The following is a 22,101-nucleotide window of genomic DNA, read 5'->3' as shown; positions in this document are numbered from 1 at the left end:
AAGTTCACAGTCGGTTTGGGGTGGGAGGACAGTGCTACAACCCCCCCACCCCATGAGCAGAGCTGAGACCGGGGCAGCAGCAGGCCCTGGGGATGGCCCCGGGGTTGGAGAGAGCTGCAGGGCAAAGAGGGACCCCCAAAAGCTTGGACCTACAAGAGAGAGCCCGGAGAGGAGGTCTCCAGCGCTCCCCTCCCGCATCCCTCCCACCGCAGGTTTCTTTGGCTTCCTTTGGATATTGCACGCTCTGGGGAAGTGCCGAGGAGGGGAGCGGGTGCCTGCGGGAGGGCTGAGCTGCTGGCAGCCCCCCCGGGACAAGGGGAATCTCGCTGCACATGTCCCTGGGCACGTCCACACCGCTTCCCTTCCCACAGCTGGGCCCAGCCGCAGAAACCACTGTGCCCATTCATACCCATGCGGCTTCCTTCCGTGTGCCTCCCCCTGCCCGTCTCGCCATGCTTGGCAGGACCAAGGCGCCCGTGGGGGCTCACCGGGCTGGGGACAGCCACGGCGTACCGGTGTGCAGGAGCTCCCCCCCCCCCGACACGTGTGGGGCTGGGGGCTGAGCCCCTGATTGCCGGGAGAATGCTCGGGGGTCTCTGCTCTGCCTGCGGCTCCGTCCCCGCAGCCGTGCCCCGCCTGCGCCGGGAGGGATACGGGGGGATGTCAGGAGGGGGATCCGGCACCTCCGGCAGAGAAAGCATCCGTATTTCTGCAACTGCGAGTCCATGGGGAGGGGTCGGCGGAGCCCTAGGGAAGCCCCTTGGCAGGAGAGAGGCACATCCCGGCGCAGGTCCTGTGCGCGGGGCCGCCCCGCCGCCATCCTCAGTTCCTCGCCGCGATGACCACGGACAAGGCCACGCCGCCGAGCGCGATGGCTGTTGCACCGAAGAGCCACTTCCAGGGGATGGACTAAGGAGGAGAGACCGGCGAGCCGATGGGATGCGTGCAGCATGCTGCGAGCCCCGCCGGCAGCGGGGACGTGCAGCCCTGCCTGCGCTGGCACGGGGCCACGGGGCAGCACCGAGCTTCCAACATGCATCCGAGATAACACAGCCCAAAAAGGCAAGTGCTGCGTCGGCTCTGCCCAGCACGTGGCCGGCACATCCATGGGGACAGCGTGTGCCGCCGGCAGTCCGGCTGACAGCGCTTTCCACCGGTGCAGCCAGCGGGCTTCCAAGCGCAGCAGCTGGGAGCAAAGTCCGGACCCTCCAGCTGGCATCGCCGGGACCTGGCGGACAGAGCCAGGAGCGCAGCCGCAGCTATCGGCGTATTCCTGGCAAGGCTGCCGGAACGTGGGCCCCCAGCTCCCGGCAGGCTTAGTGCCCTGCCACAGCCCACCCTGTGGGTCACATCAGCATCCCCCCCACCTGGGAGCAGGACTGCGTCAACCCCCAGGGACCCGGGGGACACGAACACATCCCCTGTGCCCAGCCCAGCGCTCCCCACCCCAGGGGTGACCCCCACCCGCTCTGCCATCCCCCGGGAAGGTCAGCACCAGCCCTTACCCAGGGCAGCTTGTCTTTGCACTTCCCCGGGGTGCCGGCGGCGCTGGGATTCCCAAGCATCTTCCTGTACATCTCCGTCTCCATGTTCTTCTGGTCCGCGTGCTTCTTCACCAGCTTGGAGAGCTCAGCATGGATGGTCTGGGGAGGAGAGCGCGGCGCTGCGGTTATCGGCCCCGCACCATCCCTGCGGTGCTGGGGAGGGGACGGGGACTGCAGTGCCACCAACAGCAGGTCCAATCACCCGGGGCCGGGCAGGAGCTTCATGGAACAGCTGATGGCCTGATCCTGCCCCACTCGCCTGCGCTGAGGGGCTGCACCAGGCTGGCATCGGACACCCAGGCTGGGGGTCCCGTGGGGCTGAGTGCCCCTCTGTCCTTTTTGGCCACCCAAGCCGTCCCCCACCCGGCAGCGGGGAGCAGAGCCCAGGGCTGATGCCAGACATCGAGAAGAGGATTTTATCCTTTAGTCGAGATGGAAAAGTGTCTGCCTTGGGGAGAGACATGCCTGAGCTCTCCCACTTTTCTGTCTGGAAGCGGGCTGGGAAAACGGGCTTAAACTCAGCCTGGTCTGAAGTGGGGTTGCAGCAAGACCCGGGAGCGTGTTGGTACCTGCCCGGCTGTGCCGAGCGGCAGTGATGGCTACGGCTGGAGGGAGCGCTGCAGGAGAAAGCTCTGCGTCTTGCACGGAGCTCACAGGCTCCCAAAAAAGCAGCAAGAAGCGCCGGCGAGCCGAGCACGGCACCGCCAGCCGTTCCCCGAGCCCGCGGTGGCAGGAAGGACTTTGCGGTGGCCGCGGTGGCGCAGCCGTCCGGCGCTGCGGCCGTGCTGTGCCCTCTGCTGGGGACGCCGCGCTCCGGGAGGCTCCGACGCCTCCCCAAAAACACCGGCACCGCCACCGGTGACCCACACCGGCTCCAGCCCACGTCAGCTCGCCTGGAGCCCTGCCAGGACTTCACCAGACCATGCCATGCCCAGCACCGCCGCCTCAAACATGAGACTTTGGACGTCTGGAGGGTGCAAAGCAGCAAAGCACCTGCAGGCACCCCCGAGCTCACCGGGGCTGGCATGTCGGTGTAGGACAAACGCTGGCATCCCTCCCTGCTCCCAGAACGTGCGTTTCCAAGGGGTCAGGAGAAGGGAGCCCAGCGGCTGATGGTCTGTATCAGCCGAAAGGTGCCGACAGCCCCAGAGAACCAGGTTTCCTCATCCGAGGCAGGTGGAGCCGAGCATTTCTCGAGTCTCTTTTCACCACCGGTAGCCGTAGCCCGTGACTCACCGACGCGTGTTTAACGCTGCCGTCTGGAGCGGCAACGCCACTTCCCCAGGAGTCCCAGCAGCCAGCCGGAGAGGCCAGTAATTTGCTGTACTTGTGGTTTCACTGGTAACGTCACTGCTGGGCATTTTGATTTTTCACCCCTCTCCAATTAAAAGCTTCATCTGAATGGGCTGGCGAGCAGCCGCCCTGCCAACAGTGACGTGCCGGAGACGCACAGGGGGAGCTGCTCCCGGTGCTGCCTGCATTGCTTGTGCGGCTCACTCACCATGGCTGCCCACCCTAACCTTGCCGGGAAGCGAAGGGTTTGAGATCCTGCTCATCCTTCCCCGTGGGTGATCTCGGACCACGAGCTCTGCAGGTGCTGCAGGGCCACCGAGCACCTGCTTTCCGTGCCCCATCCTACCCGTGACCTTCAGGCACCAGATCACGACACAAATCACAATGGTCTGGTGAAATTCCCAGAGAAGAGGTGGATAAAACAACAGACCCAGTCGAGGGACTAAAGCCCACCTGTAGAAGCAAGCCCCCTGCCTCGACCCCGCGCAGGCAGCACCTCCCTGCCTCTCCCCCAGCTCGCCCAGGCTCGCTCCTGCTGGGGCCATTTCCTAGTGCTGGCTTTTGATTTTTCCTGAGGCTCCAGTCCTGCAGCTGATCATTAACCAACAGGAAATTCCTGACCCAGAGCTCGCCCTGGCCTGGGCGCTGGACCGAGGTCTGGGCTGCTCCCGCCGCCCAGTGAATCACGCTCTGGGCTGTTGAGCGAGTCTGCGGGGACTCGGCTCTGTTCCACTTCCCGCAGCTGTGGCACGAAGCGCTGGAGCCACCCGGGGAAGCCGGAGCAGCCAGGACTGTACACACAGGATTGCTGAAGCAGGGACAGGTTGGCAGGCAGTCCTGACACCGTAAGGACCAAAGGGCGAAGAGGGAGTCTCGCAACCCAGAGATAAGGGACCCATCGGCCCAGCCAAGCTCAGACGTTGCATCACGGGGTGCATCACCCCACGGCTGCCCAGGCCCCGGGCGCTATTTCCAGCCTCCCTTCATGGAGGAAGCTGGGAACAGCTACGGGGGGGCTTCAGCCTTCCGCAGGGGACACCGAGGTTTGCAGGGACACGGACAAGAGGAGAGCGTCCTGCAGACGCCCAGCTCAGCAGGATCACCGGCAGCACACAACAGCAGCCTACCTTGTTTGAAGGCTCCTGCTTCAACGCCGCCTTTAAAATGGGGATGGCCTCTCTGTATTCACCCTGCTGAGCCAGGACCTGGAAGGCGAGATACGGATTGAGCAGGACGGCTGAGGTCTGTCCCTCGTCCTGCCCTCCGTCACGCCGTGGAGAAGGGACGGCAGCGCCTGCCGCGCACCCAGCCTCACCTTGCCCTTTCGGAAGAGAGCCTTGATGTTCCCCGGCTGGTGCTCCAGGACGAGGTTACAGGACTTGAGGGCCGCCTCGTAATGGTCCAATTTAAGCTGAGAGGCTGCCAGGTTGTTGAGACATTTCACCTTCACGTCCAGCAGCTCAGCCTCCTCATCTGGACTGAAGTCAACTGCAAAGACCCCAGAGCCGGGTTACAGCGGGAAGGAAGCCCAGGCAGCCCTTGCTGGGTGGGAGCAGGTACCTTTCGAGCTGGAGCCGATGATCTTGAGGGCGATGTCATAGGAGTTGATGGCTAGCACGTAATCTGCCTGCTGGTAGAAGAAGTTGCCGCGCTCCCGCTTGCGGTTGGCCAGCCCTATCTTCTCCTTCCCGCTGAGCAGCTCCAGGTCCGGCGCGTCCCGAGCCGCCAGCAGCTCCACCTCCAGGGTGAGGGCCGCGTTGGGTGGGACGTCAGGGCTCCTGCGCCAAGAAGGGCACAAAACCGTGGCACCGTTGCCACCTCTGCCAGTCCCACCAGCCACTGGGCCACATAGATTTAGCACCGCAGCCCAAAAGTCAGAGCGACAGAAATTCCCCGGGACAGGACGTGATGCAGATCATTCCCCCAGGCAGGACACGCTGCCATCCCCTGCATATGGCAAGTGAGCCGGGTCTCCCTGCCCATGAAGCTGTGGCCTGCTGGCTGGGCTGTCACCAGGAGAGCAGGGGACAGCTCTCACAGCCCTGTTTGGGGTCATCCCGCCCTACCCTGAGCCCTCCCCACTCACCTGCCCTGAGAACCATAGCAGTACTTTGCATCCGACATGATCAAAGCCGTCTCCCCCATTTCCAAGAGCTGCACGCACAGATCCAGAGCCTGCAGGGAACAACACCGTGGGGAGGGAGCATAAGCAAGGGCAGAGGGGCCGCTTCCGTCCCACAAACGGGGACATCGCCGACCCCAAACCCTCCCTGTGCCCCCTGAGGTGAGGTCCTGCTCCCCAGGGCGAAAACAAGGCAGCGATAAAGCCGGGCAAGCTTTCTCCCAGCCCTGACCTGCAAGACGTCACAGTCCCCCAGCGTGAAGGTGAGGGCAGGGTTCTCCTCCACCACGCTGCCATCCTCCAGCGTGGCCTTCAGGCGGACGGTCACGTCCTGGCCCTTGCGGGGACGGGTGTCCACCCCCTGGCCCGGCACCAGCGTCTTCTTCTTGAGCAAGCCGCTCCCTGGGCAAGGAGAAGCCGGAGGCACGTCAGCCCATAGCGGGGAGGGAAAAGCCTGACTCCCACCACCCTGCTCCGACTCCTGGCCGGCCTTCGTGGCGTGGGGAGCACCGGCAGAGCTGCGGGAAGCCCGTGAGGCCCCCACAAGCCGAGCGCCCTCCTTCCCTGAGCTCTCACCCAAAACATCGAGCCACTCCTGGGGGTCCTCAGCCGCTTCCCCCCCTCCCTGCTCCAAGGGCCGGGTGTCCTCCCGCGGCGGGGCCAGCGGCCTGCCCACATCCTCCAGCGGGGGCAGCTCGCTCAGGTCCTCCTCCTCCTCCTCCTCCTCTTCCAGGACCTCGAAATCCTCCGCCGTGTCCAGCTGAGAGGCGTCAGCCGTCGGCGACAGCTCGGTGCCGGTGCCTGCCCGGCCCGGGGAGCTGCTCCTCGGTTCCTCCCCGCTGGAGGCCATCGCGGCGGAGCAACCTGGAGGGGGGAAGAGAGAACCGGGGTCGGGCCGCGCTTACCGGAGGTGGGGGAACGGGGACGCGGCCGTCAGCCCGGATCAGCACCGGGGCCCTCGGGAAGGGGGGGGGGGGGGGATGCGCGGCTCGGGCAGTGGAGACCCCGCCGGCCCCGGGAGAGGGAACGGGCCCCACGGGAGGAAGACGCGGGCCCGGCCCCGGTGCCGGTAGCGGGAGGGGCCGCCCCGCGCGCCCCCCGCCGCCGCCGCCACGTGCCTTCCCCCCGCCCGCGGGGCACCCACGTCACCGTCACGCGCCGGGACTCCCCCTAGCAACGGCCGCCGCCGCGCGCCCCCCGCCGCTCCCACCTGGCCCGCGAAGCCGCGGCCGCCGGCCCCGCCCCGTCGCTCCTATTGGGTCGGTACCGCCCACCGCGCTGACGCCATTGGGTGGTGAGGACGCTCGTCAGCGAAGCGCCGGACGGGGCTCGGCACCGCCTTAAAGGGGCCGCCGCCGAGCCATGGCTCGGGAGCCCGTGTGTGCCCGGGGTGCGGTGCGGGGGTCTCGGTACTGGCACTGGGGTGCCCCGTGATGCCCGGGGGGGTGTGGGGTGGTCCCGGCCCTCTCCCTCCACCAACCGCCACTACTTCCGGCTCGGCGCCGTGACGCAAGGGCGCGGTGACGCTACGGGGTCGCGCTCGACGTGACCCCGCACCCGGAAGCGAGGTGCGGCTGCCGGTGCCGCCCCCGGTGCCGCTCCCGTTCCCGTCATGTGAAGCGGCGGGACGGGCTCCCCCAGGTGTGCGGGCGCTGCCGGCGGAAGGCCCCGGGGTCACCGGGAGGGGCCCAGGACCCACGTTCCCCCGAGGGAGCCCGGTACCGGGGGGGGGGTGGGCGCTTACCGGGGCCGGGAGGCGGCGGGCGGGCAGGGGTACCTCGTTACCGGCATCGGGTACGTGTGGGGCCACCCCGGGAGTGGGCATGGCAGCAGGGAGGGAGGGTAGCTGCAGTACCGGCGGCATAGCAGGGCGGAGGGAGCCCCGTTACCGGGGACGTGGCGGGGGGGGTCGGTCTCCGTTACCGGTCCTGGGGGCGCGGGAGGTTCCCGCCCCCCAGCTGAGCCGCCTCCCCACGGTCCCGCAGGCCGCGATGGAGCCCACGGCCTCGCAGGTGTTCTGCGGGCGGGTGCTGGGCATGGTCAACGCCGAAGACGTCAACGCCATCATCCTGGCCCAGAAAAACATGTGAGTCCCGGGGGAACCGGCCCACGGGGACCCCGGTACCGGCACCGGGAACCTCCCGGGATCTTTGCTGAGCTCCGTCTCCTTCCCCTACGCAGGTTGGATCGATTCGAGAAGACCAACGAGATGCTGCTCAACTTCAACAACCTCTCCAGCATCCGCATGCAGCAGATGAACGAGCGTTTCCTCCACCACACCAAGACGCTGGTGGAAATGAAGAAGGATCTGGACAGCATCTTCCGGAGGATCCGGTGGGGAACGGGAACGGGAACGTCGCTGCCGGCGGGGAGGGAGACGGCGCGGAGAGCGCGGGGTGGTTCGTCACGGTGTAGGTGGGCTGCGGGGGTGTTAAAGCGGGACACAAGTAGGAGCTCGGGGTGGTCTTGGAAGTAAAAATAGTGGGAGAGAGGAAAACGTGCGGCCAAGCGACACGTGGAGGCAGCGGGAGAGGAGCCGTGGAGGCCGGAGCTTTAGGATCCCTCCATCCTGTTCCAGCTGGGATGGTCCCCGCTCCCTCGGGGGCGGCGGGAGGGACACGGCGCTGGCGCTGCCGGGGGGATTACGAAACGTGGGACTCTGAGGAACAGCCGATGTGCTGCGAGGGGGTGACAGGAGCGCTCGGGGGGCCGGGAGGGAGCCCCTCGGCCCAAGGAACCCCCTGGGATTCCTTTACGTTGTCCGTAAACGCCGGAGAGCGGAGGGAGCCGGCCGAGCAGCTCAGCTCCGGATCGATCAGCTTCCCCGTGGACTTAGCTCGCTCTCTCCTCCCCTAGGACGCTGAAAGGGAAGCTGGCGAAGCAGTACCCGGAGGCTTTCAGCAGTGAGTGATTCCTTCCGACGCGCGGATTTTTCCGTCGGTTTTCTTCCCGTGCGAAAAAGTCCCTTTTCCTAAGAACGCGTGAGGCGGCTCTCGGCAGTCGGGAGAAGCCGACGAGATGTCCAGGCGCCAGCGCGTGGCTGCTGCGCTAAAAGCCTGGAAAGCTGCTTGATTATATTAAATGCGGTTGCAAGAAGTTATAAATGGCCGCTAATTTACGTGGCATCGGGGTTTTTTTTATTGATTATTGCTACAAGCAGACAAAATTTAGAATTAGAAATTAGCAAATTGTTCTGCTGGGGCGTCTCTCGTACCTGGTGTCGCACCGGCAGCGCCTCGTCTCGCGTGGCCGCAGCAGCAAAGCTAACATTTGCGTCTTCCCTTCCAGACATCCACGAATCTCCCATCCTAGAAGATGACGACGACTTCGACCCCGTCCCGAAAAGCACGACGACCACCATCGCTACCTCTGAGCAGAGCACCGAGTCCTGCGACACCAGCCCTGACATCATCTCTCCCACCATGAGTCAGGATTTTGAGGATTTATCCCAAGGCCAGTACGATTTACCGGCCGTGAACGGACAGAGTCTCACAGACGAAGACACGGCCAACGACCTGGACTAGGTGTGCGGGTCCTGCGCTGCCGCCGCCCGCCCCCGGAGAACTTTCTATCCTGTATTTATATTTGTGTGTTTCTTTTTTTTTGGGAAGAGGGAAGCGAAGGCTGAGAGAAGCGATGGCCAAGTGAAGAAGGGTGCCCTTCTGCCTCTAAACTGCCACCGTAGTGTAAACCCCGCGTCTCGCTTCGGGGTAAATAAGTAAAACGTGGGTTTGAAATGCCTCTTGTCCTTCCTCATTTGTGCGGTCAGGAGAGCGGCAAAACCCCACCTTCGACGCAGACTTTGGCGCAGAAGAGCCGGTTTGGGGCACGGGTGGTTTTTTTTTTTCTTAAGGAACGTTGTCTTTGAGGCTCACGCGTGTGCCCGCCAGCGCTCCGGCTTTCCTGCGGGTCTATCCGTGCCGTTAATGGACTCGTGCCGCCTGCTTCCCTGCGGCCGCCATGTTTCCCGCCTCTGGGAAGAGCCTGTGCCGGGTTTCCCTTTGGTTCTCGCTTGTCCCTTATCGCCCCTCAGCCCCTCACACGGGGCTGCCTGTCGCCGCACGGGCAGGCTCACATCGGCCTGTTCCCTCCCTGGCTCCTCACGGTATCCGGGGCATCGGCCTGGGCTCTTCCTGGCCTGCTGCTGCCGCCTGCCAGGGGCTGAGGGGGCCGGGGCTGAGGGGAGAGTGTGGGGCTGGAGGCCCGGGCAGTGGGGCTGGGGCTGGGGAGGAGCGTGGGCCCGGTCCCGGGGCCGTGGGGTCGGTTTGGGCCCGGTCCCGCCCTGTGGTACCGGGGACCTGGCGGTGGCCGCTGGCGCCTGCGCACTGCGGTTCCGCGGAGAAAGGGGCGGGGCGATGACGCGCCGGTTGTGACGCAGCTGCGGGCGGATTCCGGTTCCGGTCGCCCTTTTTTTTTCCCCTCAGCAGCGAGGCGGCGGGTGTGCGCGGTGCGGTTCTGTGGCCGGGCCTGGATCCCGGGGCGGGGGGAGCGGGGGCTCAGTCCCGGGAGCGGGGGAACCGTGTTCCTGCTGGGGGCGGGCATGGCGGCGGCGGGGCCCTGGTGGTGGTGGTGGGGGGGGTGGGGTGGGGGGGTACGGACACCGGGGCCTTTCCTCAGGTCCCGGCCGGGGCTGACGAGGCCGCCGCTCTCCGCAGACTCGAACGGTGCCAAGATGCAGATCTTCGTGAAGACGCTGACGGGCAAAACCATCACCTTGGAGGTGGAGCCCAACGACACGATCGAGAACGTCAAGGCTAAGATCCAGGATAAGGAAGGTACCGGTGGGACGGGGGAGCAGCGGGGCCGCCCCCGCACCGCGGGCGTCCCCTGCCACGATCGGCCCCCCCCCCCCCCTCCACCGTGATGCTTTCTCTCTCTCGCAGGGATCCCCCCTGACCAGCAGCGGCTGATTTTCGCGGGCAAGCAGCTGGAGGATGGCCGCACCCTCGCAGACTACAACATCCAGAAAGGTACGCCGGCAGCGGCCGGGCCCCGGGCTTTTTGGGGGTGGTTTTTTTTTTTGGGGAGGGGGGGAAGGCAGGCCTGGCCCCGCCATGACACTTGTCTCTTGTTTCAGAGTCCACCCTGCACCTGGTGCTGCGCCTGCGGGGGGGCATCATCGAGCCCTCCCTCCGCCAGCTCGCCCAGAAGTACAACTGCGACAAAATGATCTGCCGCAAGTATGTCCCTGTTCCCCCCCCCCCGCGGGGTGGGGACCCTCGTCCCCTGCTCCCACTCCCCTTCCCCAGGGAAACGGGGGCTTTGGTGATGTGTCCCTCGTCCCCCTCCCCAGGTGCTACGCCCGCCTGCACCCCCGTGCCGTCAACTGCCGCAAGAAGAAGTGCGGGCACACCAACAACCTCCGCCCCAAGAAGAAGGTCAAATAGAGCGGGCAGCGGTGGCCCTGCCTGCACCCCTGCCTGCACCCTTCCAATAAAGCATCGCAGCGCTCAAACCGGTCCCGTTTTGTGTTGTTTTTTTTTTTCTTTTTTTTCCCGAATTGGCGTGTTTTTTCAATAAAAGGAGGGAAGGGGACGTGGGTGTGACCTGGAGCAGCGTGGGGGGCTGGTGGGTGACCGGGAGCCGCCGAGGCGGCGGTACCGGGCGGTGCCTGCAGGTGGCGGCGGAACCGCGCTTCGCCGCTCCGCTCCGCCTCCGCGCCCCGCCGGGCCTGCGCGCTCCGACCGGGGCCGGGGCCGGGCCATGGTGAGCGGTACCGGGGTGGGGAAGGGTCCCTGGGGCCGGGGAGGGGGGGGGGACACGGCTCCTAGAGCCAGTACGGTTCGTGCACGCGTGGCTGGGGGGGGTCCCGGGGCCGGGCCGGTTCGTGCACGTGTGACCGGGGATGGCGGCGGGGGGGGGGGAAGAAACCTGGTGCCGATCTGTTTTGTGTGCACATGGCGGGGGGGGGGGGTCCTGGTGCATGGGCAGCGGGGTGGGGGGGGTCCCGGTGCCGGTCCGTGCGTGCGTGGCTGGAGGGGTGCCGGTGCCGGTGCTGGACTGAGCTCAGGCACCGCGGCTGGGCTCAGCCTGGGTTCCCCCAGAACTGGCACCGGGGGGGGGAAACGGGACGGGACTCGAGGCCCTGGCACCGGGGTGAGACCCCCCCGGACGGTGCCAGCTCTGCTCCGAGCCCGTTAGCGGGAGCGGAGTCACCTCGTGAGGCAGCGGGCACCGTGCCGGTGGCACCGTCGTCCCACGCCGCCACCGTCCCCTTCTTCCCGGCAGACGGGCGAGGCCGTGAAGGCGCTGCTGCGGCGGCTCCAGGCGCTCCAGGGCGAGCGGGCCGAGGCGTACCGGCTCTTCGAGGAGTGAGTACCGGCACCGCCGCCGCACCGCGGGGATGGGCACCGATGGGGACAGGACCCACCGGGGCGGGCAGGGGCACGCGGCATCTCCCGGTGTGTGGGGGGATCCCCAGGAAGAAATCGAATGCCCCATCCCGATTTTTTTTTGCATCCTGATGGGAAGAGGCTGCCGGGGCGGAGCAGCGGCCGTCGGGGCGGCTGATGAGCTCCAGCTGGCAGGGGGACGCCCGCGCCGGACACCTGTATCCTATTTTAGCATCCGACAGGAGATGATGGAGTTCCCAGGACACAGCCTTGCTAGTGAAAAGGGAAAAAAAAACCCAAAACCCCCCCAAAAAAGCAGCTGCCAAGCCCCTCCCGCGCGAGGGGTGAAGCTGCCTGGCCGCGGGGACTGAGAGCTGCCAAATCTGGGCAGGAAAACCCTCCCGGTGCTGCCTGCGGCGGAGTGGCAAAGGGAGCTCAGCGCCGGGACGGGGAACCAGGGGGTGTTGCCATCCCGGTGCCCCCCAGGTGTGGTGATGGTGGCTTCTTCCCCCCCCCCCAACCTGTCCCCAGGGGCCACCGGGCGTACCTGAGCAGCGCACCCCACTATGACTTCCCCCGTTACCGGCAGCTGGTCCACGAGATCACGCTGGCCTTCAGCGGCATCTCCCGGGAGGTGCTGCGCATCGCCGGGCGGCTGCGGGATGATCTCGCCCGCCCGGACCTGGCCCAGCACCTCGCCCGCCTCCAGGAGCGGGAGAAGGAGAAGCTGCAGCTGGTGAGTGCGGGGCTGCGGGGGTCCTGCCGCTGCCCGGGGCAGAGCTGGGGCTGTTTTTGGGGGGGATGTGTGTGTCTCAGTTCCTGCCGTGTCCCCACCGCAGACGGCGCAGCTTCAGCTGGCCCGGCAGCAGGCGCAGGACCAGCCCGACGTGGATGCCCATCATCAGGAGGTGCGGGAGCTCAAGCACAAGTAGGTGGTGGCCCCGCTGCTGTCCCCTCTCTCTCCCCCCATTTTGGGATGGCGGCATCCCCCCCCCCAGGCTAGGAGCCCCTTCCCCACGTTTCCCCTTCCTCCAGCCCAGGGGGGCCCAGATGGTGCCTTCAAAAGCGCTCTCGGCCGCAGCCCCGGGGAGGGTTTGGCGATGCCGCACGGCCGCGGTCCCCTCGGCCTCCCCGGGCTGAGTGTTTCATAAACAGCGCGGGGAAGGCGAGGCGGCCCAGATAATACGCTCCATATGGGCTTTATTTATAGTTTCCATCCGCTCTCGTAGGCTAATTAAAACCATTGAGGCAATCAGCGAAATTCTCCAGGACCTCAAGTACGATTCGGAAGAAGTCGAGTGACGGGTGTCCCCGTGGGAATGGCTGGAGGGGCCAGCCAGTGGAACAGGGGCCCCACTCGCCCCCCCCGGCCCGGCCCCCACCCGCTCCTGGTGCAGCACCCTGGGCACCCAGCAAGGTGGGCATCTTCCCCTCGACCCCTTTTCTTGAGCACAGGCTGGAAGGGGTGGAGAACCCCCCCCGGGGAGAAGTGGGGTCCCCCTAAATCCTGAGCATCCCTCAGCAAGAGGGGTCCAGCGTGGCGCTGGTTCCCCTCCCCAGCTCTACCGGCCGTGCCAGAGCTTTGCCCAAGGAAAACCACAACCTGCAGTGCCAAGGGGCTGCCTTGCTTTGACCCCCAGCAAGCCGGGCACTGCCTTTGCTGGCTGGAGCCCCGCAGGCAGCAGCCCCCCCAAACCCACCTCTCAGAGATCAGCTGTGCCCCCAGCCCCATGACAGCTCTGGTGCCCCACAAGTGCCCTTTCTATGTTCATCCAAAATAAACCTGTCCCCATGGAGCTGCCCCCAGTTGTGTGGTCTAAAGGGCTTGTCGTGTCCCCCCCCCACCCCAGTGCCACCCCCTCCACCTTGGCTCGGTCCCCTGGGAGCCCCGGGGTGGGGTGACAAGGGACACCGGTCCCATTTGGCTGCCCGCTGCCTCCCCGTCCCCGTGCACTGCTGCCGCTCTACTGACGCGGACCCCGGTGGGGTTTCAGAGGTTTATTGGCATTAAGCTTAAATCTGTTCCTAATTGACTGAAATGGAACCAAAATAAGGCTGGTTTGAATCAAAATTGGAGCAGGCACTGGGCAAACCCCAGCAGCCTCAAACCAGCCCGCGTGGCTCCCCGGGGACAGACCCCCCCCGTGCGCTCGCACGTGGGTCCCCAGGGAGAAAACAGCCAAAATCGCTTCCTGGGGGGGGCTGCGCTGAGGGTGGGGGGACACCCAGGAAGCCCCCGGCCGCCCCCTTCATCCCAGAGGCTGCTCCAGCTGGTGCTTAAGGAGCAAAGCTTCCGTGCCCCCCCCCAGCCGGGCAAGGCTTGGGGGTCCCCTCGCTGCCACGGGGTACGAGCGGCGTGGCGGGGAGCCGCGGTCCCACGGGGCCAGCAGCACGTGAGGGGCTCCCGGGGCTGGCCCAGCTCGCCCCCCCCACCTCATCCCATCCCATCCCATTCCCCGGGGCTGCGGGGCCGCGCTTCGCCCCGACCGCCTTCCTGCTCCCCCCGGCGGGCGGGCGGGCGCGGGTGGTCCCGGGTGGGCGCCGGGCGCCCCATGTCATCCTGCCGGCGCTCGGTCCCCCGGGGGCTACAACTTATCGCCGGGAAGAACCTGCGGAGAGGAGCAGAGCCCCGCGTCGCCACCGGCCGCGCGCCCCGGGGTCGGTGTCACCCTGCGTCCCCCCCCTCCCCAGCATCCCAGGGGTGGGGGAATCACCCCACATCCCCCCACCCATCCCGGGAAAAGAAGTGCGAAAGGCTCCTTACCTACCTGGTTGCGTGTTTTGTGCGATTTCTGCAGCCACACGCGCCACTGGTCGTAGAGCTTGATGCCGAGGTTGGAGCAGCCGTAGGCGTGTTTCTTCACCCACCCGAAAAACTGCTTCAGCTCCCGCCGCAGCGTCGTGTTTTGCTCCCCCCCTTTGGGGTCGCAGCCCCCCGCCGCTCGCTCTGCGGGGACAAGGGGGTCAGCACCGCCCTGGGGGGACACGGCTCAACCCCTCCATCACTGCCGCGCCGTAAATAATGGCGGGCGAGAGGAAAACGAGTGGCTTTTTGGCTTCCTGCTGGGAAAGCCGAGCTCCAAATTGGCTCCTTTGCAAGAAATCCAGGTGCCGGGCACGGAGCGGGGAAGGGGCCCCCCCCCCACACACATCCCGTGTGCGCAGGGGAGGGGGAGCGCAGCGCCGCCGGCATCCCCTCCCTGCCCGCCAAACGATGCCGGTGGTGCTCACCGCTGCGTGGGGTGGAGGCGGCGGTGGGGTTGCTCCAGTCGCTCCAGATGCCGGCTTTTTTGGAGCCGTAGATGCCGAAGGGATTACAGCGCACCTGGACGAAGTAGACGGTGCCGGGGCGGAGGCCAGCCAGGCGGCAGGACGTCTGGTTGCCCACGTCATCCACCACCTGGGGAGGGAGGAGATGGCAGCGCCGGCGCGGTCGGGCATCCCGCGTGCCGTTCCCCGCCGCCGGCGGGTGATGCCGACCCACCTTCCACTCCGAGCTGTCCTCCACCCGGTACTGGATCTGGTACTTGGCTTGGAAGAGGAAATCCTTGAGGGCCGGCGGGGAGCTCCAGCGCACGCTCAGCTGGTCCTCCAGGTCCCCCACCCGGCTGACGTGCACGTCCGACGGCGGGTCGGTGGTGACTGCGGGGACAGGGCAGGGGCTGGCGGGGCCGGCGCAGGCAGCGCCGCAGGACCGCGGGGGTTAAGGAGCCGCAGATGGGGGGAAAAAAAAAAACAACCCCCCCAAAAAAACCCCAAAACCAAAAAACCACCTCGGAGAAAACAGCCTAATTCAATTAGGAGCAATTCTGCTCACATATCGCCCATTTCCTGCTGCCCCCCCCCGGCCTCCGCCAACATCCCACCGCGTGAACCCACCGCCCGCTCCCCCCGTGAGGTCACCGGCATGGCGGTGACATCACGATGCCGTCGCTCACCCACGTCGAGGATGTCCAACATGACGACGTCGGAGACGGCCACCCCCAGCCGGTTGGACGCCTCCACCCAGATCTCGTAGGGCGTGAAGAGGGCCAGGTCCTTGGGGATGTGGCAGGAGTAGGGCCCGGCCGTGTGGTACTCCTGGCACGTGTTGTCTCGGCCATACCACCTGCGGGCGGGCGCTGAGTGCGGGTACCGGCACTGCCGGTTGCCGCGGTCGAGCCAGGGATGCTCACCCATCCCCAGAGGAAACGGCCGCTCCCGGCAGGCACCGTGCCTCATTTATCTGCCGCTCAACACCGCCAGCATCGCGCTGGCAAGGTGTTGGGTTACTGGCCCCACGGCCGCTTCTCCTCACCCTCCTCCTCCTCGGCACGCACGGGGCATGGCTGCCTGCCAGCACTTGCAGTGGCTGAGACCCGAGGAAACTCATCGCACCGGGCACCATCCCCAAACAGGGGCCAGCCCGGAGGCGTCGGGCTCCCCATTCCCCACCAGCCTTTAAATCCCGTGCCGGTGTTTTTAAGAATAACAGGAATGAAGGCGGGCACCCCACCTGAGCTTGTATTTGAGGGTGTAGTTGGTGTGCAGGAAGGTCTCCCCTTCTGTCCCCGGCGCCCACTTGCAGGTGAGGTCCTTCATGTTTTTGGACCAGCAGGTGATGTTGACTGGTTTTTCTGGGGGTACTGGGAGAGGGAAAAAAAAAAAAAAAAAAAAAAGAAAAATAAGAGGAGGAGGGGGATGAAAAGGCACAGCAGTGAAACGCAGCTCGCAGTCCTGGCGGGTGATGCCACCACGGTCCCCAGGTTCCAGCCCCGCGGCTGCAAACATGTTTGCTGGAGGGGTTTAAGCTCCTGCCTGCACCCGGCTCCTGCCCGCCCCTGCCTGCACCCAGCTCCGGAGCTGTTTTCTTTCAGCAACAGCAACCCACAAAACAAATCCAAGCTGCATTCCCAGTTAAGCCTCTGTATTCGTAGGACGTAGCATCGTCCTTAAAATAGCCCGAGATAAAAATCTTACGATTATTGATTCGGACAACTGTAATTTTACCGAGGGTTTGCCAAAACAGCTTTTCTGCTGTGCACTCCTGCGAGCCCGAGGCTGCGGCTGCGGGTTGGGGCACAAACCGCGGAGGTTGAAATTGAGCAGCCGCAAGCAACCGTTGCAGGCTCATGGCACGTTTTGGCAAGAACCGGGGTGTTAATCCCCGCGGGGATCCCCAAATCCTCCCACGGCTCCGCCAGGAGCCCTGGCTCTCCCCACTGAACCGGCGCAGCCCGGCCGGCGAGGGCATCCCGGCAGCGCCGGATCGAACCCGGCACGTGCAACCGCGCCGGCGCCGCCGACGTACGTCCAACGTAAAGGCAGGAGCCGGCCAAGATGCCGCCGTCTCTGCTGTGACACACCAGGTTGTCCCCCGACTGCTGCTTGGAGCCGTTGAGGCGGGCGAGGGCCACGCTGAGCGTGGTGGGGCCGAGGGCGGCGTAGGAGGCGGCGGGCAGGCGCCGGCCGTTCAGGGTCCAGTACAGGTCCTCGGCTTTCAGGTGAAAGTCCGGGCTGACCGTGCACGTGGCGACCAGCGAGGAGCCGATCAGCAGGGTGGGGTCTTGGGGGGAAATCACTGCGGGGTCTGCAGCCGGAGAAACAAAAGGGGGGGTAAAAAAGAAAAAAAAAAAAGAAAAAAAAAAGGCAATTTTATATATAATTTTATATATCTAGATCTATTTTATATATATTTAAATGTGTTTTAAATCTTTTTTATATATTGAAATGTATTTTTATATATTTAAATATATTTTATATCTATTTAAATGTATTTAAATGCATTTTATATCTATTTAAATGTGTTTTATATCTATTTTTATATATTGAAATTATTTTATATATTTAAATATATTTTCTAACTATTTAAATATATTGAAATGTATTTTCTATCTATTTAAATATATTTTCTATCTATTTATATATTTTATATCTATTGTTATGTATTTAAATATATTTTCTATCTATTTTATATATACTTAAATATATATTTTTTAATATATATATATATGTTTATTTATCACGGCACAGCCTCTCGCAGCAGTGCTCGCCCTCCTCTGAAGCGGAGGCAGGAGCACACGAGGCGCCAGGCTCGGCCGCTCTCTCCCCGCGAGCTCAGGGGCTCCTCGGCGGAGCTGGGGGGGTTCAAGCCGGGAAGCGCCGACAGCCTTTGGGGAGCTCTGCAGCGCGAGGCTGGGGGGGGCTCGGCGAGGCGGTGGTTTTTCCAGGGCTGGGTGGGGGCTGGGTCGTGGCTTCGTAAATTTTTCACGACAAAAGGATTTCAAAAGCAACTATGGAAAGTTTTTGGGGGGTATTCCCCCCCCCCCCCCCTTTTCCAACGACGCCGGCCGGCAGTCCCCCCCCCCCCGGAGCACGCCGCCGAGGGCCGGACAGCGCTTCCTGGCTGAGACTGGCACTGACCACCCGCCTAATCCCAACCATGTGCCGCCGGGCTCTGCCAAAACCCATCGCTCGCACCTCGGCGCGTGGTCTCTGCGCCAGGACACCCCGAGAGGCCGCCCCGGGAGCCGGCACAGGGCCCCCCCCTCCCTGAGGGTGGTCCACACTGGGGAGCCCCTCCGTGATGGGAAAGCCCCCCACGCTGCTTTATTTTGAGACCCCCTCCGCCACGAGGCTTCAAAGAAAAGGCTCCCCTGACCCCACTCCGGGGTTTTCCGTGTCCATCAGCCTTATCGGCTCCATCCGCACGCGCCAGGCTAATATCCCAAATTACCTCCCGGAAAGTGCCGCGACCTCCTCTCCCCTCCGACCTTCCTGGCCCCTATCGGCTTTCAGCGCCCGCCGGCCGCTCCGGCTCCCACCCCGGTGCAATTAATGCTCCAAAATCCTCGTTACCCTGGAGATATCTTAATTAGCAGTGCCTCCCGTCGCTCAGGGGATGCTGTTGGGGTGGGTGTAAAAGCATCCGGGTGTAAAAGCATCCGGAACACGTCGGTGCCGGGTACCCCGGGGTACCCCGAGCACCCGTGGGTGATGGCACAGATCCATCCCACCCACCCCCAAAGCAAACCCTTCCCCAGGGGGTTCAGCCCCCGACTCGCCCCATCCTCCAACGAGGCCTCCGAAAAAAAAGCATCCCCGGCTCTGCCAAGGAGCCCACCCGGCACCCGCTCCTCCATTAGCCGAGCCGGGGCTGCTCCAGCTCTGCCGATAACAGACCCGGCGCTCCAGGCCCTAATTCTCCTAAATCTTAATCTAAACAGCACCAGAAACACACACGAGCGCCGTAAAACAGACACGTTTCCCGTCCTCCGAGCGGGACCCTCTGGAGGGGCCAATTTTATATATTATTTTTTTTTCCCTCTTGCAATTTTTTTTTTCCTCCTCCAAGCAGGAGTCTCTGGAGGGGCCAATTTTACATACATATATTTATTTTCTTTTTTCCCCCTACAATTTTTTTTCCCCCCTCTGCGCAGACACAGCGCCGAACATGTGTTTTAAAAGGGAAAAGTGTGAAGTTTTCAGATCGGAGAGGAAAGGGCCGGAGAGACGCAGGCAGCCTGTGGAATGTGCAAGTCGCAACGAAAATACCTGCTTGGGGGTTTTATGGCTTTCCTATTAAAAAAAAAAATGCTGATCAGGTGCTAAGTAATGCTATAAAGTAAAACCACATTTCCAAGGTGTCGGGAACGTTTATGCTTTTCTTCCGAAGGGCCGGATTTCATTTTATTTTTATATCAACGTTTTAAGGAGTTGGGAAAGAAAAGAAAAAACCCTCCGATAAGTGTCGGAGATCACGCAGTTAAAAAAGATTTATTAAGACGTGCAGGAGGTTAAAGAAAAATATAAATAATTGCCCTGAAGAACAAAAGGAAATTTGGGTAGCCCTGAATTCTGCAAGAAAAATAAATTTTATATATATATACACATTTAGAGCTCTTCTAAAGCTCAAGCAACAAGGTTTGCAGGCGGACATGGCACCCGAAAACGCTTTATCCCTCTTCTCCGCTATCTTTTTCTCCTTCTCGTCTCCAACTGGCATTTCTCGTGCCCATCCCTCAGCTCGAGGAGGGATTTATAAAAAGCCCAGGCATTCCAGCGAGCGCGACCGAGCTGAACCGAGGGGAAACATTCGCTCTCTAAAAGGAGATTTGGCTTCGCCTTTCCCCAGCGCCGCACGTCGAGGGGCCGTGGGGCGAGCGCTCGCCCCGCTCGGCTCTACCGGACCCCGATGGGGGCGGAAAATGGGGGTCCCGGGGGCCAGGGCTGGGGGGGGGTGGGTGTGAAACTGGCTGCGAGTGGCACTGGGCATCCTCTTACTGGGGTGAGCCGAAAGGTGCGGGGTCAGCCCCCACGGGGGTCCGGCTACGGCCCCACGTTGTCCCCGGTGGGATTAACCCCTCCGGCCCCCAGGAAGGCACCGGGGTGGGCACGCCGAAACCCGCCTTGATTCGGAGGCTCTTGTTAACGGCTCCTAAAGGGATTTTTGGAGTATTTTTCCTCCCCCCTTCACTGCTTCTGCAATTCCCGCCCTAATTATTGCTCTTTGAGACTTCCCCGTTAACGACACGTATGGGTCAGGGGCTATGAGACCCGAGTGGCCGGGACCCCGTGGCATCACCGGTGCCGGGGAGGCGGGAGCTGCCGAGCGGTGGCTTTTCTTGGTGGGACCCGTTTGCGCGTCGGAGCGAACATCCATCGCCTTGAGAAATTCCCATCATAGGGAGGAAGCCAAACTTCCTGCTGCGGGGAACAGGCTCTCGCCTCCCCTTCGCTCGGGCCGGAGGGGAAGCAACGAGGCGACGGGTGGGACGGAGGCTAATTCGGATTTAGGGCTCTGTGGGGAGCAGGGGGAGCTCTCCCGTGTCCCCCCACGCCGAGGGGGGACCCCGATCCCCGCGGGGCTGAGGCTGCCCACAGCTCAGCCCACAGGTGGCACCTCCCGGACCTGCCACCGCTGGGTGGGACCCCCAAATGGGCATTATTGCGGAGCCCCCCCAAGGGTATTTGGGGGGGTGGGGGAGGAGGGAATTCATTGTTCTCCGTGGGGAGGGAGCTCCCTATTGTTCTGGGTGGGGAAAAGGGGATTCATTGTTCTCTGGGGCGGGGGGGGGGCACAGCTCTCCGGGGGGGGGGGGGGGGAAGGGAGGGTCCCCGTTGTTCTCAGCAGGAGGAGGGGGGTCTCAGAGGCTCAAGGCGGGGGAAAAGGGGGTCATAGCTCCCGGGGGTGGAGGGGGTCGCGTGGGGAAGGGGCTCGCTATTGTTCTCCGGACGGAGGACGGGGGTTTCCATTGTCCTGGGTGGGGAATGGAGCCGCATTGTTCTCCGGGAGGGGGGTCTGCACGGCGGGGGGGGACGGGACAAGGGGGCACCGACCCTTCCCGGGGAGCGGGGGGGGGTCCTTCTTGTCCATGGGGAGAGGGGGCACTCGCTGCTCCCAGGGGAGGAGGGGGGGGTCCCTGCTGCTCTCGGGGATGGGGGGAACAAAAAAAGGTTCCTCTATTGTTCTCTGCGGGGAGAGGGGGGGGGGGTCCCGGCTGGGCTGCGGGCACGGGGAGGGAGGGAGGGGGTCCCGGCTGCCTGCCGGGGGGCGAGGGGGGGGGGGTGGTGTCCCTGTTACCCTGCGACGCGCAGCCCCGAGGTGCGCCCGGCGATGCCCCCGCCGCTCCCGGGGCCGCTCCGCATCCCGGGGCCGGGGGGACAAACCCCCCCCCCCCATGGACCAGCACCACAAGGAACGGGGGAGCCCCGGGGGGCTCCGCGCAGCACCCGCCCCGGCCCCGACGGGACCCCCCGCATCGACACCCCCCACCCCCCCCCCCCCGCGCCCACCTTGCGGGAGCCGCCCGGTACTCCCGGTACTCACAGGCGAGCGGCTCGGCGCGGAGGAGGCGCAGGCAGAGCAGGAGCAGGGAAAGGAGCAGCGGCAACGGCGGCATGGCCGGCTCCGGTGCCCGTCGGTGCCCGGGGCGGCGGAGCGCACCGGCACGTCCGGGGAAGTCCCGAGCAAGTCTGAGCAACCCCCGGTTACCAAAGCCCTAAATGCCGCCCTGGCCCCGCCCCGCCCGGCCCGGGCCCGCCCCCGGGGGGGCAGAAAGGCACCGGCCCCGGGGCCCCACCGCCCCGCTCCGGTACCGGCTCCGGTACCGACCCTCGACACGCGATGCTCGGCCGGCGGCTCCCGGTGCTGCCGCGGGATGCTGCGCACACACACACACACACCGCCCCCCCCCGCCGCCCCGGGGCCGGTGTCCCGCTCCCCCCGAGCCCCGCGGTAGGTGAGTAAGAGCCGCCCCGGGGCCGCCTTCCCACGGGTGACTCATGCGCGGCCTCCACGGACCCTCCCGTGCCCCCGGGGCTGCACGCGCGGCCGGGCCGGGCCCCCCCGGGGGCCTCCCCCCACCCCGCTCCATCAAAGGTCTCTTTAGGAGACCAAAATCCTGTTATTACATTTTTGGGGGGGTGAAAATGGGAATATCTTGCCGTGAATCCCGATGTTTTCTATCGAACCCAACATCTCTGTTTTTTCCCCCCAAAAGAACCCAAAAAGGTGGGAAAAACGCCCCAAGGGGCTTCAAGCCCCCGCCGGGTTGGGGCTGCGTTTGTTCCCGGGGGTCCCGGGCAGCTCAGCAGTGGTGGCACATCCAGTTGTGCCGCCGGCACCGCGGCGAAGCCGTCCGCTCGGGCATCACACCCCCATCCCAGTGCCTCCTCCCGTCCCGGTGCCTCCCCCCGTCCCCCTGCCCGGGACTCGGTGGCACCAAGAGCTTCGCAGACCCCCGGGTGGGTGGCAGGGCCCTGGGATAGCAGGTCCTGGTTGTGGCAAGGCCACTGTCCCCAAGCGTGGGCTGTCCCTGGCCGTGTGTCC

The 22,101-nt window shown here is 64.5% G+C and overlaps 5 protein-coding genes across 8 annotated transcripts; 3 read left to right on the top strand and 2 right to left on the bottom strand.

Moving 5' to 3' along the window:
- Positions 1-537: 537 nt before the first annotated feature.
- On the bottom strand, positions 538-5,873 carry FKBP8 (FKBP prolyl isomerase 8). The gene is made up of 8 exons (XM_050910491.1): positions 5,536-5,873; positions 5,192-5,361; positions 4,924-5,012; positions 4,398-4,615; positions 4,153-4,325; positions 3,965-4,042; positions 1,506-1,643; positions 538-909 (listed from the first exon to the last, which is right to left on the bottom strand). The coding sequence occupies exons 1-8, from the start codon at positions 5,807-5,809 to the stop codon at positions 823-825; spliced, it is 1,227 nt and encodes a 408-aa protein (XP_050766448.1). The 5' UTR covers positions 5,810-5,873; the 3' UTR covers positions 538-822.
- UBA52 (ubiquitin A-52 residue ribosomal protein fusion product 1) lies at positions 5,264-10,418 on the top strand. 3 transcript variants are annotated; one of them, XM_050910496.1, is made up of 5 exons: positions 5,264-5,287; positions 9,632-9,734; positions 9,843-9,929; positions 10,037-10,139; positions 10,253-10,418. In XM_050910496.1, exons 2-5 carry the CDS (start codon positions 9,632-9,634, stop codon positions 10,344-10,346), a joined length of 387 nt encoding a protein of 128 aa, XP_050766453.1. In that variant the 5' UTR covers positions 5,264-5,287; the 3' UTR covers positions 10,347-10,418. The 3 variants fall into 3 exon arrangements, with proteins under 3 accessions (XP_050766453.1, XP_050766451.1, XP_050766452.1); XM_050910494.1 differs by lacking the exon at positions 5,264-5,287 and having other exon boundaries at positions 9,615-9,734; XM_050910495.1 differs by lacking the exons at positions 5,264-5,287; positions 9,843-9,929 and having other exon boundaries at positions 9,615-9,734.
- On the top strand, positions 6,541-8,695 carry KXD1 (KxDL motif containing 1). 2 transcript variants are annotated; one of them, XM_050910493.1, is made up of 5 exons: positions 6,541-6,600; positions 6,945-7,045; positions 7,141-7,293; positions 7,816-7,862; positions 8,248-8,695. In XM_050910493.1, exons 2-5 carry the CDS (start codon positions 6,951-6,953, stop codon positions 8,481-8,483), a joined length of 531 nt encoding a protein of 176 aa, XP_050766450.1. In that variant the 5' UTR covers positions 6,541-6,600; positions 6,945-6,950; the 3' UTR covers positions 8,484-8,695. The 2 variants fall into 2 exon arrangements, with proteins under 2 accessions (XP_050766450.1, XP_050766449.1); XM_050910492.1 differs by lacking the exon at positions 6,541-6,600 and adding an exon at positions 6,617-6,677.
- Positions 10,419-10,662: 244 nt separating the features above from the next.
- On the top strand, positions 10,663-13,083 carry REX1BD (required for excision 1-B domain containing). The gene is made up of 5 exons (XM_050910785.1): positions 10,663-10,680; positions 11,188-11,270; positions 11,823-12,027; positions 12,131-12,219; positions 12,521-13,083. The coding sequence occupies exons 1-5, from the start codon at positions 10,663-10,665 to the stop codon at positions 12,591-12,593; spliced, it is 468 nt and encodes a 155-aa protein (XP_050766742.1). The 3' UTR covers positions 12,594-13,083.
- Positions 13,084-13,436: 353 nt separating this feature from the next.
- CRLF1 (cytokine receptor like factor 1) lies at positions 13,437-21,172 on the bottom strand. The gene is given in 10 exon segments (XM_050910626.1): positions 13,437-13,745; positions 13,748-13,800; positions 13,803-13,900; positions 14,049-14,238; positions 14,523-14,691; positions 14,776-14,933; positions 15,230-15,399; positions 15,787-15,916; positions 16,582-16,860; positions 21,100-21,172. Coding segments are annotated over 10 exon segments (1,497 nt in total). The 3' UTR covers positions 13,437-13,568.
- Positions 21,173-22,101: the final 929 nt, after the last annotated feature.

The sequence above is a fragment of the Gymnogyps californianus genome, chromosome 24 (assembly GCF_018139145.2).
Source record: "Gymnogyps californianus isolate 813 chromosome 24, ASM1813914v2, whole genome shotgun sequence".
NCBI classification, from domain to species: domain Eukaryota; kingdom Metazoa; phylum Chordata; class Aves; order Accipitriformes; family Cathartidae; genus Gymnogyps; species Gymnogyps californianus.
The sequence above is the reverse complement of the archived record's forward strand: the minus strand, read 5'-3'. Positions and strand labels throughout refer to the sequence as shown.